The sequence below is a fragment of the Eublepharis macularius genome, chromosome 18, assembly GCF_028583425.1.
Source record: "Eublepharis macularius isolate TG4126 chromosome 18, MPM_Emac_v1.0, whole genome shotgun sequence".
NCBI classification, from domain to species: Eukaryota; Metazoa; Chordata; class Lepidosauria; order Squamata; family Eublepharidae; genus Eublepharis; species Eublepharis macularius.
Genome location: NC_072807.1, coordinates 9,601,199 through 9,617,313, shown reverse-complemented (window position 1 = coordinate 9,617,313; position 16,115 = coordinate 9,601,199). Strand labels below are relative to the sequence as shown.

The 16,115-nt window shown below is 45.2% G+C and overlaps 1 protein-coding gene across 2 annotated transcripts in view; it reads left to right on the top strand.

Moving 5' to 3' along the window:
- CD58 (CD58 molecule) overlaps window positions 1-15,476 on the top strand; it is a 39,277-nt gene extending 23,801 nt beyond the window's left edge. The window contains exons 5-6 of one of the 2 annotated variants that reach the window (XM_055002759.1): window positions 3,782-3,868; window positions 14,808-15,476. In XM_055002759.1, the coding sequence (XP_054858734.1) occupies window positions 3,782-3,868; window positions 14,808-14,815 (95 nt within the window). In that variant the 3' untranslated portion in view covers window positions 14,816-15,476. Of the gene's footprint in view, window positions 1-3,781; window positions 3,869-5,823; window positions 6,784-14,807 lie in introns of those variants that run through there. The other variant, XM_055002758.1, reaches the window with a different exon arrangement.
- Window positions 15,477-16,115: the final 639 nt, after the last annotated feature.

Here is a 16,115-nt window from a genome sequence, read left to right as displayed (position 1 = left end):
CAGGCTCTGTGGATGACCTGTGGATGTCCGTGGATGCTCTGTGGATGTCCGTGGCTCTCTCTCAGCCTGACCTTTTGTCCCCACAGGGGGACAAAAGAAGTAGATAGAAGTGAACAGACCGTCTCGAGGACGGTGATCTTTTCATCAAGGCTAGGTGGGTTTGTGAATAGCTTTGCCTGCTCCATCCTGAAGTATAGGATGAATCGCAATTACAAGAGAACATTGAATCCCCTTAAAATTATATATGCCTTTAAGACCTTTCTTCCTTAGCTTCCCCAAAGCCAGCCTGTCCAAAGAGGTTTTGCCAAATTTGAAAATAAACTTGTGTTTGGTGGTTCTCCAAGAGTTTTCCTCAGAGACTCACCTCCCAGCGGCGCGGAGGGCAATCTCAACTCCCCTCTGTCTGGAGATCAGGGGGTGGGGCCACCAGCCATGTGACCATTTTCTCCAAGGGCAACCCACTGAGTTCCACCACCTTTTTTTCCCAGAAAAAAAGCCCTGCCCACAACAATCACCCGGTATGGGCTGAGAGAGCCCTGAGAGAGCTGTCACTGACCCAAGGTCACCCAGCTGGCTTCAAGCAGAGGAGGAGTGGGGAATCTAACCTGGTACTCCATATTTCAGTCCACCGATCTGAGTATTGTTACAGTGCTGTAACAGGTTCTCTGAACCCTCATCTTTCATTTTTTAGAAGTATTTCTAGCACTTTTCATTGCAGAGATAAAAGGGGAAAGGCATCTCTCCACAACGCACTGAATGTTAAGCTCTGGATTGTCTGTTTTATAATGACTCCAGAGAAAGATTTCTTCTCTGCCTCGCTGGTCTTTTACCATGGCTGGTCTGATTACTTAATCTGGGTTCTGTTGTAAGACACCGAGATGCTTTGTTATGTACAGAATGGCTTGATTTGCTGTAGTGCTGACAAACATTGGCAGTGAATGTCTTCAGCTACAAACTGTACAGAGGCTTCTGGAATCTAGATTGTAGCCTCTGCTTCCCAGAAGGAGTCATTGGGAGAGTATTCTTATGTATCCTAATTGTATGTTGCATTTAAATCATGTTGTAGTGGTCAAGCAGGGGGAAACAATACAGGGCCGATTCCAGACGGCCCTCCCCGTCCTGAAACGTTGTGCATCGTCACGCAGAAAACGCGAAATACTGCGTTATCTCGTGCAAAACGCGACGTTTCAGGACGGGGAGGGCCGTCTGGAATCGGCCTAGGTCTGAGCTGGATTTGCATGCGCTTTAGTGTGCAGGCTGATTGCAGAAGGGAAGGCCTCCTCGCCTCTTACGTTGGCTTTTATCAGGAGACTGTTTACAAATTACCCGTTACCATCTATCTAGTTTGGTCCATGTTCAGTGCAGTTGCCAAGGGAACAGGCTGTGAACGGAGATGCGTCCTTGCTTCAGATCTCACCCTGCTATGAACTGGCTCAGTGACCTTAATCAATACACTGTCTCTCTGCCTCCCTGCCCTGAATATGGGAATGATTATACTGGCCTATTCAACAGAGCTGTTACAAGACTACAGTCCTGAACTGACGCAGAGACTCTCATCCCCCGTCCAAGCCGGTTCTCCTGACCGAACAGGACCCCTAGGAGCCAATTCAACAAAGACAAGTGCACAGTATTACATCTGGGCCACAAGAATGGGAAGCACAAATACTGGATGGGGGATACACTTCTGGGCAGTAGTATATGTGAAAGAGATCTTGGGGTGAGAGTGGACTGTAAACTAAATATGAGCAGTCAGTGTGATGCGGTGGCAAAAAAGGCTAATTCAATCCTGGGTTGTATCAAAGGGGCCATAGTATCGAAATCGCAGGAGGTCATAGCCCCTCTCTATACTGCCTTGGTCAGGCCACACCTGGAGTATTGTGTGCAGTTCTGGAGGCCTCACTTCAAAAAGGATGTGGCCAAAATCGAGAGGGTGCAGAGGAGAGTGACGAGGATGATCAGGGGTCTGGAGACTGAGCCCTACAAGAAAAGGCTGAGGGCCTTGGGAATGTTTAGTTTGGAGAAGAGGAGGTTGAGGGGGGCCTGATTGCTCTCTTTAAATATTTGAAAGGCTGTCATTTGGAGGAGGGCAAGGAGCTGTTCCAGTTGGCAGCAGAGGGTAGGACCCGAAGCAGTGGGCTAAAACTACATGCACAAAGGTACCGGCTGGATATTAGGAAGAACTTTTTCACGGTCAGAGTAGTTCAAAAGTGGAATCAGCTGCTTAGGGAGGTGGTGAGCTCCCCCTCACTGGCAGTTTTCAAGAAGAGGCTGGATGAATACTTGTCAGAGATGCTTTAGGCTGATCCTGCACTGGGCAGGGGGTTGGACTAGATGGTCTGTATGGCCCCTTCCAACTCTATGATTCTATGAGCCTCTAAGAGCTCTGGTCGTTAGTTTGAAGCACCCTTGCTTCCTGGGTTCTTTGTGAGTGTGTACCTCCTTAGCAAGCAACACTGGACACAGGCTGGTATAATATAGAAGGAATTTATTAGAAGAAGAACATAGGAGCATATATGCGGTAGAAACTGCTCATAAAAGTAATTAATAACAGCTTACTAGTCTATCTGTGATCCGAGCTAAAATACTACTTGCTGGCTAGCTATCTGAACATTCTCTGAGTGGGTTCCAAAGCTGGTTGTTCTTACCACAGTCCATCCATGCCAGCTCACTCTGGGCGTCCTGGAGTTGGCACGGAGCTAGAAGCCCTCTTCTCCCATAGCTGGTAGCTGGCAGTGGCTACTAGGTAGCATAGCTGGTCAAACCTGGTCTGGAATGGTGTAGGATGGTAAACTGCCTAGAAAGAGAGAGGCTTCTTCAAAGTGGTGGGGGCACTGGCCCACTGAAGGAACCAATCAGGGCTTGTTACTTAATTGGACATCACCTCAGTGAGCAAGTTTAGGGAGGATGACAAAGCTTGAAGCCTCTCCAAGGTCACCCTCTCAAAGCAAGAGAGAGGGTGCAGTTAATCAGCAGAGGCTGTGCAGTTAATCAGCAGAGGCTGTGCTGTTAATCAGCAGTGCAGTTAATCAGGTGCAGTTAATCAGCAGAGGCTGTGCAGTTAATCAGCAGTGCAGTTAATCAGGTGCAGTTAATCGGTTATTTATTGTTTATTGTTTATTGCTTTTCCGGCCGAAGCCATAAGCCATACAAACACCAACAAAATATGAACTGTACACTTGAACAGACCCAATTCACACAGACATAACTGTGCAGTTAATCAGCAGAGGCAGTGCAGTTAATCAGCGGTGCAGTTAATCAGGTGCAGTTAATCAGCAGCGGTGGTGCAGTTAATCAGGTGCAGTTAATCAGCAGAGGCAGTGCAGTTAATCAGCGGTGCAGTTAATCAGGTGCAGTTAATCAGCAGCGGCGGTGCAGTTAATCAGCAGTGCAGTTAATCAGGTGCAGTTAATCAGCAGAGGCTGTGCCTGCCTCAGCAAACAGGTCTGGTAAGATTTCTTACAGGCATGAAGCCTGAACCAAAGTTTTTACTCTGTATATGGTGGAATAGGGCCTGCTCCTTACAAGTCCCAATAAATAAAAGCACTATAAAAATCCTAATTGTTATTGTTACTCCCTACCAGAATCTTGAGCTCTTGGCTGGGGGCTAATTAAAGGAATTAATTTCTAAATTAGTACGTGAATTTACTTCCTGAATGGAAACATTATTTGCATTTGATGAAATGAAAGAGAAATCAGCACTTTGTTTTAGAACAATGATATCAAGAATACATTTTCAGATTTTTGTTCTAGGGTGAGTTACTTTTTATTATCTGTTTGTTAGATGTGACTGAAGGTGCTGAGGCAATTCCAGAAAACCAGCGTCTTCAGGAAGAACGTTCTAGGCACTTGGAAGAAGGCAGCGGAGAAAGTGAGTATATAGAGATGTAAAATTTCTAGGTGGGTGGGGAGGCAAAAAGGTGTGTTCCCCATTTTTTGCCTCCAGGGGAAAAAGAGGAAATTTGGTAAAAACAGAAATATATGCAATTCTTATTTTTATATCAAGCCTCAACATTTCACTGGTTTAACAGCATAAAATGCATCATTTATAAATTAGCATATACATTTTTTTTCTTTTGGGGAGCATATTTATGACGTTGAGAAATAGTTTTCTTAGTTTTCTACAACCATCATTACAAAATGACCTAAGACTGGAGAGAGAAGGCAGAAAACTTTTGCACCCGATGCTGTCTTAGCACATATGTCATAGTTCATCTACGATCTGTGGGATCACGACCCCCAAATCAATTGGAAAACAGGGGTGTTGGTCTTCAAGAAAGGGGAATGCCAAATGCCTAAGTGGGCCCCATAATGGGGCCGAAACGCTCCCCCTTTGTTAGAGCCAGTATTGCTAACGCAAGAGCAAATCGAGCAGATCCCTGCTGAATACCGGGATCAGTATTTGAGGAGGAAGAAGCCAGTGAGCTCCCCCCCCCACCGTGCTACGGACTCCACTATTGAACTTCTCCCTAGGGAAAAACTTCCAAAGGGAAAACTGTATTCAATGAACAGAGAAGGGTGGAAGGAGCTCAGAGAGTTCATTGACAAAAACCTGGCGCGAGGATTCCTCCGCCCAGCCAGCTCCCCTCATGTTGCTCCAGTTTTGTTCCACAAGAAAAAGGATGGCGGACTGAGATTTTGTACTGATTACAGAGGAATAAATTCTGTTTCCATGTTGAATGCATACCCCCTCCCTCTCATCAAAGATTTCCTAAGCATAGTCGCCCAAGGGAAAATCTTCTCTAAACTGGACTTAAAAGACAGTTACTTCCAGGCAGGGCTTTTTTTCTGGGGAAAGAGGTGGGGGAACTCTCACCCGGGGCAACTCCCGGGAGGAGATGGTGTACCTCTCAATACATTCATGCCCCCGGGACTGCACGATGATGTCACTTCCAGGAAGTGACATCTAAATATTATCAGAGGAGACTTGCGGTGGCACAGGAGAACTGAGGGAGAGGGGGTGTGACCTCACCACCACAAGACCGTTTCGGTGGGAAAAGTCAGCTTGGATTGGTCGCCTCCCCGGATAGCCTAAAAACTAGAAAAAATCCTGTTCTGAGCGGCTGGCCTGCGCAAGCGCAGTCCCAATGTATGCCTGCACGAAAACCTAGATGAACAGCAGTTACAGGTAAGTGCAACTCTGTTTTATTGCCATCTGAGAGTGTCTCTATGCAATACTTTTGACACGTGTTCTTCATGTGTTGGGAGATGCAATGTTAGCCAGGAAGCATAGTTTTAAAAGACAGAGCCGGTGGAGATTGCTTCGAAGGGGACGGATTCTCTCACAGCCCTCTGCCGCTTCTGTCATCTCCTCTTCCGAAGCCTTTGCCCTGCCAGGACTTGGTTAATTCAGAGTTTTAAGCAGCGAGGGCAGCAGGGTAAAAGCTCTCGAAGGGAAGTGATATCTGCCAGCTCTGTATTTCAAAACTACGCTTCCCAGCTAATCTTGTGTCTCCTGACAGTTGATGGACGCATGCCCTGGTGTCTGTCTCTGAGAAGTAGGAAAAATTGAAAATAGAAAACTCATTTAGAAGTAAAGAAAAGCAAGCGTGCTATTTGCACAGGTGTGGACTCATTCAGCCTGAATAGGCTCCGTTGCAGAGAATTTGCTCAGTGCGGAGAAGATCCCAAGTTCACTCCCTGACGTCTCCACTTAAAAGGATCATGTTGGAGATGATGTGAAAGACCTCACCCTGCGACCCAGTTGGGGTAAGCAGTCCTGACCTCGATGGACCAAAGGCCATCTGATACAAGGCAGATTTGTGCGTGTTCATGGGAGTTTTTCATGTTACGACATTCACATGTGTCTGTTACTCTCGTTTCCAGAAGCTTCTGCGCTTGGCAGCTGAGCATCAGAAGGAGGGAGAGCAGTCCAGTGTCGCGGGACCCCATTTTGCTCTTGCTGTCTGCTTATAGCATTTACCCTCCTTAATTTATTGAAGGACTGTCTTGAAGAGGAACTTGGAGTATGCAGTGCCTCCTTGAGAAATGACTTCATTCTGATAAAAAAATACATGCTTGAGTTTTTTTTGCACTGAAGCTTCTCAAGACGGACAGATGTTTTTCCAAAATTCAGTGCTTCCCGCCCCTCCTTCTGAAGCATGGGAGGGGCACACAACATGCAGCCCCCATCTGGCAGCCACATGGCACTTGACAAATATTGCTGGAGTCCCGGATCCTGAGTGCGCCCCCTTCTGTCGGAGAGGCCCTCTAGGAATTGCTCTCCTTCCTGCGACTGACCCTCATTTTGAATTCCCTGTGCAATTCTGTACGGATTTCCTGGGGATATAATGAGGCTTACTTCTGAGCAAATAAGGATAACGAATGTCTGTTACCTAGTTTTTAGGACTCTGGCCTTGTGACAAGCAGTGTGTGATGCTTGCTTGCAGAAATGCCCCTCCCTTAATCCAAAGCGCTTATGCATCGCTGCTGTCATCACTGAAAATTTGCACAGGGGCAGAGCCTGGTGCAGTCATGAAGTGGAGCCTGATGTGGCCTGCTCAGCTGCAATCCCATCTTCCTCATGACATCGATTCAGGTCAGGCTACGGGGCAAGGATGGCTCTGTTGGCTTTAGTTGATGATCTCTGTCTGAATGTAGACAAAGACCATTCTTCCTTGTTGTTCTTCTTGGATCTGCCTGCAGCCTTTGATACAGTAGACCATGCTATCTTTTGTTTAAAAAAAATAAAAAATATTTTTAAAAATATCCTTTTTAAAACATATATGTACAGGGCTTTTTTTCTTGGAAAAGAGGTGGTGGAACTCAGTGGGTTGCTCACAGAGGAAATGGTCACATGGCTGGTGGCCCCACCCCCTGATCTCCAGACAGAGGGGAGTTTAGATTGCCCTCTGCGCCGTTTGGCGGCGCAGAGGGCAATCTCAACTCCCCTCTGTCTGGAGATCAGGGGGCGGGGCCACCAGCCATGTGACCATTTTCAAGAGGTGCTGGAATTCCTTTCCACCACATTCCCGCTGAAAAAAGCCCTGTATATGTATATAGATACATATTATTTGAAAAAGGAATAAACAATAAACAGTAAACAATACATAAATAAAAAATATATCAGAGTACTTAAACTACATAATATTTCTCCACTCCATCCCCAGACTTACTGAAAATATTTTACATTCAACATTTTATATTCAGCATTTTGTGTTTAGCATTATCTGCCATGCCATTCTGTTGAGGCAATTGGAGGCAGAAGTATCCAAGGATGTGACTTGGGACTGCTTTAAATAGTTTCTTGTGGAACAGACTTAAAGTGTTGTTGTAGGAGACCAGCTGTCTCCGGCGTGGAGATTATCTTGTGAGGTTCCACAGGGCGCAGTCTTGTCCGTCATTTTATTCAATCTCTATGTAAAGCCTTGAGGAGAATTCATTTGTATCTATGGAATTAGAATGCCATTAATATGCAGATGACACCCAGCTCACTGTCCAAATCACCATGGGATGCAGTGGATACTTTGGGTTGCTGCCTGAGAGCTGTGATCAAATGGCTGAAAGCAAACAAATTGAAACTGAACCCAGACAAGATGGAAGTGATGCTGGTTGGGAAGGCAGGGATCTTGAAAGACATTCTACTCCTCACTTTCAATGGTGTTCATCTGATCCTTTCAGACTCAGTTGAACTTGCGGGTTCTCCAGCACTACTGCTAGAAAATCAAGTTAAGGCAGCGGCAAAAATTGCTTTCTACAGCCTCAGTCTAGCCTGGAAGATGGCCCCCTACCTCGACACCAACAGTCTAGCCACCTGGATGCATGCCATGCTAACATCGAGACTTGACTACTGTAATGCACTGTTTATATAGGTCTCCCCTTTAAGTTAACTTGGAGACTCCACTTGGTACAGAATGCTGCAGCTTGGTTATTACTGGGTGCTGGGAGGAGCATGAATGTTATTCTCATTCTGCATTTCCTCCATTGACTGCCTATCATTTATCGGGCTCAATTGAAGGTATTGGCTATCACATACAAAGCTCTACATGGCCTTGGCCCGGCATATCTATGGAATCACTTCTCTCCCTACGTTCCATCACAGCAGCTTTGCTCATCTGAACGGGGCCTTCTGCAGGTGCCACTTTGCACATGGGCAAAATCGGCAGCTACTGGTAAACGTGCGTTCTCAGTAGTCCCCCCTACCTTATGGAATGGCCTACCTGAAGAGAGCAGGAAAGCTCTCACCATGCTGGCTTTCCACAAACAATGCAAAACTGAATTATTCAAAAGGGCTTTTTACTCAAAGAAGAGAGCTGTACTGTAAGGAGGTGGTCTCAAAGAGATGCATCAGTAAAGGGATGGGGAGGAACTATAGACTCTACTACTATGTACTGTCTGGTGCTGCAAGGATGATCTTATTGGATATTTTCTATGTTGATGTGTCCGTCTTAGAATTGCTTATGCTGCATTTCAGCATTTCTTCAACTCTGTTTTGGGTTTCTGCTGGTTTAAGTCTTTACAAATTTGCATTTACTCCATCGCATTGTTTATTGAAATGTCTTCGAAACGGACTGCACTGCCTCACATTGTGTAATCCGTGTTCAGTGGCAGTGAGAAAGGCAAACTATAAACAGTGTATATAAATAAATAAACACTTTTGGAGCTGTGCATCGCTTGCTTTTAACAAAGTTTTAAGAACTGACCCAAGGTCATCTGCTAAGGACACTATTTATAAGGAGCTAAGTGTTGCTGGGAACCACGAAGTGTGTCATAGGCTTTGGGACTTCTGAGAAACCTCACCGTTTGTCACTCCGTTGTTTTAATGCAGAATTCCAAAGAATTTTATTTTTCCCTTTCAAAGACGAAGAAATTTCTAGTTCTCGTGGGTCTTAAAAGTTTAAATTGCCCTTGGAGAAAGTGGTCACATGGCTGGTGGCCCCGCTCCCTGATCTCCAGACAGAGGGGAGTTGAGACTGCCCTCTGCGCCGCGGCGCAGAGGGCAGTCTCAACTCCCCTTTGTCTGGAGATCAGGGGGCGGGGCCACCAGCCATGTGACCACTTTCAAGAGGTGCCGGAACTCCGTTCCACCGCGTTCCAGCTGAAAAAAAGCCCTGGTTAAAACTGCTCAGGTGCCAAGGAGGAGCCAGGCAATGACTTCAACTTGCACGAGCCTTTGTCTCTCATCCCAGTTCTCTTTTCCCGAGTGTGGCTGCTTTGGGCTCTGGGCATGCTAACCTCCCTCTCTCCCTGCCACACCCGATTCAAAAAAGTACATAAGACCATATTTTGCAAACAAAATGTTTGAAATATGTAGGTTATAAGGGCTTCAGTAGCCACATTCCAGACCACTATTATAAACCATTCCCCACAGGGTCTGACATCTTTAATTGTTAGAGATAATTTTCAGTTCTCGTGGTCAAAAGCTGTGCATCGCAAGTTGCTAGCCCTCAAGCTGTTCTCAAAATGGGCTATGACCAGGCCAAAGCATTAGTTAAACAGAGACTGTTCGATATTGAATGATGGAAGATTTGACTAGAGCCCCAAATTTCTTGATCCCAGAGGATTTTAGATTTATTGTAGCCCTGGCCTCTTATCTCAATTTGTTGGAAATTCCAAGCCAGTGGAGGGGTTTTTCTCCTGCACGGTGGAGGGCTCTTCCATCAGCAGTGCTAGAAGGAAGATCTAGCAAGATTCCCATGCAGGAGAGATTCTGCCTCTCTGGAAGCTGGCAAGGTGGAATCACTTTAGCATGTCTTGCCTCGCTGTTGTTTTTACCACGAAATACATTTGGAAATTATTTTCCCTTTGCTTAGGATGCTCCCTGGCCATTTGGATTATGATATTTTTAGATTATTTCTTGAGGGTGCTAAGACCCATTCACAGTTCGCTGTGCAAAATTTTTCATGGTGGCCTGTAAAATCCGCAACAAAATTATACATCTGGAACCTAAATTTTAGCCCATTTCTTTTAAAAGTTATATTTTTGTACAATGGAATTCTGGTCAACATTTTCTATATTCTGTATTGTTTAGATCTGTGCTGGTCTTTGACCAAATAAACTGATTGATTGATTGACTGCCTTTTTTTGATTATGTCCGTATTTAATTGGACTGCCTTGACCTGATGATCTAGGCTAGGCCAATCTTGTCAGATGTTGGAAGCTATGCAGGTTCATCCCTGGTTAGCACCTGAATGGGAGACCACCAAGGAAGACCATTCAGAGGCAGGCAATGGCAAGCCACCTCTGTTAGTGTCTTGCCTTGAAGGCCTCTGCAGGGGTCGGTATAAGTCGGCAGTGGCTTGACAGCACTTTAAAGACACATAAATGCGAAGAAATCCAAGTATTCCGACGGCCTTTGCTGGGGTAGCCCATGCGTGCCTTTACAAGTAGATGCTTTGGGATGGTGCACAGTGTAGTTTTCAGGCAGAGAACTTGTCCGCAACCCACCTTGGGAGAAAAGGTTGAGGTAACTGTGAATTCCCTGCATTGTGCAGGGGGTTGGACTTGATGACCCTAGAGGTCCCTTCCAACCCTGTGATTCTATGATGATGAATTCTGGAAAGCAGATTTAAAATAAAAACATCTATTTGCTTGCTGTGAGGGTTCCAAAGGGGCATTGTGTTTTGAGATGGACATGCTGTGGAGACCTCTGGATCGGGCCAATTTCTATGTTACGCTCTGATGACAGGAAGGATGGAAGATCGGTCATAATGCTCCCCTCATGCCCACATTGACCATCAGTCAAGCTTGGAGCCAGGATGTACATTGGTTAAAAGTTTTCAAGACCAAAACAGCAGCCTCCTGTACTGAGAAATTCCAACAGACCTCAGGATGCAGACACGAAGCAGGAATTTCTTGTGAGTTTTTAACTGTGAGTTTCTCCAGAGAAATGTGTTCAGTATTATCAATCTCAGTTTAGTGCTTGGCTTGTGCACAGTGTGGCATTTCTGGTACCCCCAATATTTTGTGCTATGGTTGCCTCTTTACATGGTGGAGGGCGTTGGGAGAAGGACAGATCGATTCCTAACATTTCATTTCCACCATTAAGAACAGAACTAATGAAAAATGTTTTTTTATTGAATGAATATTGCTAATTGTTGCTCAGGTCTGTAAATGAACAATTATTTTTACACAAGATTTAACTGAGTATTTGCTACTTAATCCAAATAGTTTCTTGACATTTTTGAAGTAGTCAATACGTTGCTGTATTACCCTCCGACCCCCAACATGGCGCTAATTAAGCTAAATATTGAGTCAGTTTCACACCTTGGTCCATTTTAATCTTGTTACTTAACCCCTCTTTTGAACATGCAGTCTTTTGTATTTTGGGATCTGGAGCTGTATTTTGTGATTTTTACGTATTTTTCTCGTGTTGATGTATTTTGAAAATAAAAAAGTTTTTCAAAATATCAAGTTACCACGGATTTTGCAGCCTGCAGACTTACACATTAAATCGACGCATTTCCTTATTTGGAGTGTGGGGCCATGGTGGAAACGCCTGTGTCTGAAATCACTGGGACGGGCAAGGACCAGTGCAGGAATAACAAAGGGTGCCCCTTTCCTTGTGTATGAAGTCTAAATTTGAAGAACAAGCCGTCATAATAAATCAGGTGAAAGGAATGCCGTGTGGTCCCTGCATGCAGATTCTTAAATTCAAGATTTGGGACCACTTAACTACAAAACAGATGGTTCTGCAAACTTGGGTGAGCCCCAGCTTTGCAAAAAAATTGGAGAACCCAGAAAAATACATTGGAGAGTTTAACTCTGGACACTTACCTGACTTTTGCACATACACAGATTCCAATAATCGATGGGACAGATGCAGCTGGAACCGTGCAGTGGCTTCAAACTTACCTGCCTGTGTTTGGCAAGCTGCTGCTGCTGCCTCAGTAAAACAGTATTTTGGCTCAGCTAAGCAAGCTATATGTTTACTAAAGCAATCTGCCACTCATAAAGGCCCTAACAAACAGTATTTTCTTGGCTATGTGTTTACTAGGGGTATGCGATTTGGGCTTTGGATTTGGAAAATAAACCAAATTCTGCCCGTATCGGAAAGATTCGGGTGTTCTGAATTGGGGCCAGCGTGCTGGCCTTGATTGGGAACACCTGAATCAAAGCTTCCCGAAGCTGGGAAGACAGCTTCCCCCCACAGTTCGCTATGCTCCAAATCTTTACGGAGTATACCGAAGTGATTTAAAGACCCGAATCCGGAAGCGGCTTGCTGAAGCTGACAGGAAGAATTCATGGCCTTTTTTCAGAGATAACCTAAAGCAGGCAAAGTTCTTGCGTTTTTCTCTGTCAGATTTCCATAGCATGCTTTAAAAGTAACACGTTGGAAACCAAAGCTAACTTGGTAGAGTCACACATGTGTGTTATAACAAAAGGCTGCAGGTGCATGTTGAATTTCTTACTGCGCAATGTTTATTAACTAATCCTGTTATAATTAATTGCGCTAATGTTCTAATGACAGAAATGCTATAAAGGTGGTTCTGCTCAAACGAGGGGTGGAGGAAACCATTTTTTTTGGCATAAACTTGCCTGGAGTTCGCCTCTCCTTTATTTGCAGTAAGTGTTTAAAATCACTCTTCCTGCTCCAGCCCTTTGTGTCTCATTGGATAGACCTCGGAGAGTGAGCTGTTTCAGGCATAACACCACCACTGGAGGACAGCGCCTGCCCTTGCTACCAGCTGCTTCAAAACCATCTGCTTCCGGGAGTTGCGAGTTGGCCTTGCTTCTCACTGGGCCAGGCCACGGACCCTGGCCCCCCTGGGCCCAGCTGCCGTTACTTTGAGTCTGCCTGAGTAAGGGGGGGGGGAACAGGAAAGGGTGTTTAGAGGTGGGGGAAATACCGGGAAGGGTTGGTTGGGAGGACGGAAACAAAGGCAGGGGGAATAAGTCCCCAGAGGCAGGATTAAAATAGGATAGGGGAAATGTGGAAAGGGTCCTGAATTCTCCTGGTTTCCTGTGTACTGTTCTGAGAACCTATTCTTTGAGGCAAGCTGGGCTGTCCCTGATGAACTGAAACTGGAAACAGCCACTCTGCTCCTTGAAACCAGAAGGCGTCATTTAACGTGCATGGGCTCTGGGAATCTCCTACCACAGAAGCACAGAGCAAATCGCATAACTTTCTATATCCTTTTGCAACAAAAAAGAGCAGGAACAAGGAACCAAGTAGACACATTACTTATTGTTGCCAGGGCCAGGCGTACGTGACCTGCTTTTGAACTTAGACTCCACATTGGAGTTATATCTCCTTAGTTAAATTTCTCAGGACAGTAAAAACATGTACTCTGACCTGGATAGCCCAGGTAAGCCTGATCTCATCAGATCTCAGCAGCTAAGCAGGGTCGGTCTTGGTTAGTAATTGAGTGGGAGACTTCCAAGGAAGACAAGGGCCGATTCCAGACGGCCCCCTGCCTCGCGAAACGTTGCGCGTCGTTGTGCAGAAAACGCGAAATATCGACGTCGCGCAAAACTCGTGTGAGAAAACGCGATATTTCGTGTTTCCTGCACAACGACGCGCGACGACGTGCGACGTTTAGCGAGGCAGGGGGCCGTCTGGAATCGGCCCAGGGTTGCGGAGGCAGGCAATGGCAAAACACCTCAGTTAGTCTCTTGCCTTGAAAAGCCCAGCAGGGGTCGCCATAAGTCAGCTATGATTTGAGGGCACTCTCCAACACCACACACAGCGAGTAAAATCTATCACCCTGGTTATCATCCCCAACTCTTCTGTATCAAACCATTCTTCTATCAAGGTCAGTAATGTCTACTCTGACGGGCAATAACTCTCCCGGGTCCCAAATGAGGCTTTTCCTGCCACCTACTACCTCATCCTTTTAACTGGAGATGTCAAGGAGTGAACCTGAGGCTCAAATGCAAAGCAGTTCCTTTCCCTTTATTCCCTTAGAAGCTTAATGATTCATAAATCTTGAGCAGGGGCACATACTTATTCTCTATTTTTTGGATGCAAAGGCTAAAAGGTCTGAGACATATTCTGCAATTGCAAAGGTAAATTTAGGATCCTTATTGATAAGCAGAAGAGCCAGGGTTTCTGGAGTATAAGGGGACAGTTGGTTAATTAAGGGCTTAATATAATAATCCCTTATATCGTCAAAGAACCTACATTCAAGCAGGGCATCCTATTAAGGCCTCAAGGGCATATTCAAAAATCTCCCCTGTAAAACCATTGTGGGTAAAATATTCAATCTTGCAGTCAAGAAAGCTCTGTAGTATCATGGGATGTTAAGTTAGTACATAGAGTATTGGTTTTGGGAAAGAAAGACCAAAAGATAGGAGTGAACAAATTCTGCGGGCTCTCGAAATCACGCTGCTATGGTCGATTTCTAGGACACGGTTTTTAATCAGAGACAATGCTTTGGATTTGCCCATCTCAAAAATATCATCAATCGACATTCCATCTACTGATCCAGAGTAGAGATACTTGAGATACCTGGTAATTGATCCCAGTCTTTTAAAGCATTCTTTGGAGAACATTCTGGTTTTTCTATGAGTTATGTTTAGGTTTGCAATGTGACGAAGGCCATTACATTTTCTCTGTTTTGTAAAAGTTCTACATTATCTGATTACTGTAATTGTATTGAAGAAGGGTAACACAAAACAGGAGCGTATCAGATTCCTGTATTGTGCTCTGCATACAAGATTTGTTTCAATTTGCTTTGTATGTAAGACTTACTGTTTCCTCTGCTCCGCATGCTAGCCTTCTGCCTTTTGTGCAAGATTTCCTGCAAATAACTTTGTGTTTTAGACTTATTGTTGAGTTTCTGTCTGTTTTGGATGCTAACGCCTTAGCTTTAAGTTTTGCTGTAATTTCCTCTACATACATAAATGTACTCTTGATTTTTGTTCCACAGGATGCTAGTAGCGGCGTAGGGGATTCCTGCAGTGGTGCATTCCAGATGTGGATCTGTTCACAACAGCGATCAGTACCAAAGAATAAGTGTTTTGTTCTCTATCTCTATTGGGGATTTTGTTCCCCTTCTCTATCGGGGATACCTTCCAACAGGACACTTGTTTCCTCATTGCCGCCAATTCCGTTGGTGCCCAAGTCATTTGCCAAATAGAGAGGTTCAATTCAGATTGCATCCTCATAGCCCCTTTTTGGCCCAGACAAATTTGATTTCCAAAGTTCTTTCTAAATGGAAATACATTCCACTTCTGCAGTCACCAGACGTAGTTCAGTTGGGAACACTGTTTCACCGTGACCCCAGCTCCATGCATCTAACAGCATGGTGCATTTGCTCCCAGCTACGCGTTTTACTGTGCAGCGACAACAAATCCTGCTGATCCCCAGGAGACCTTCAACTAGGAGGTTGTACAATTCAAAATGGAAGCGCTTCTTGGAATGGGCGCAGGGTAAGGGCGTTACATCAGAGAGTTGCCCATTACCTTTAATATTTGAGTACTTATATGAGTTGAAGTCAGAGGGTTTGACTACCACTTCCCTCAGGCAGCCCACGCCTCCAGTCACTTGCAGATGGGTTAGGATTTAGCCTTCCCCCAAGAAGACGCTGGTTCCCATACAGTCAACTTGTAGATTAATAAAATAAAATAAAAAAATTGTACATGCTTGCCAAGGATCAACTAGAAGTAAAAAACTAATCTTGGCCTGCCATCTAGTGGCCATGCCCTAACAATTCCTCTAAAAGCCCTCTTCTCCCTGGCAGAGGTTCTTTCTCTAGGTGTCTCATCTAGTCCGTTCGGCTCCCTCTTGCTGCTGCCAGCTCCTCTTGCTCCCCTAAAAGCACTCCGCAGCCAGAGGGAGTCGAGCGTGCAGGTAGCAGCAAGAGGAAGCCGACTGCACCAGCAGTGGTCAGAGGGAGCTGGCAGTGGCGATAGGCTCCTTGTCCCTCTTGCTGCCACCAGCATGCTCGGCTTCTTTTGGCTGCCGAGTGCATTTAGGGGAGCAAGGGGAGCATGCTGGCGGTGGCAGGAGGGACAAGGAGCCCATCGCCGGTGCCGTCTCCCTCTGGAGATAAGAAACGATGTTAGAAAAGAAACAAATTCTATAACATGTTTATATAAATCAAAGATAACTATAAATAAGAGAATATATAAAATACAAAATATCCCTCCTCTCCGTCTCCTTACTTATATTAGACTAGCATGATACCTATGTTTCACTACGGTATTTAACTACTTTAAATCCAATTGTAATACTT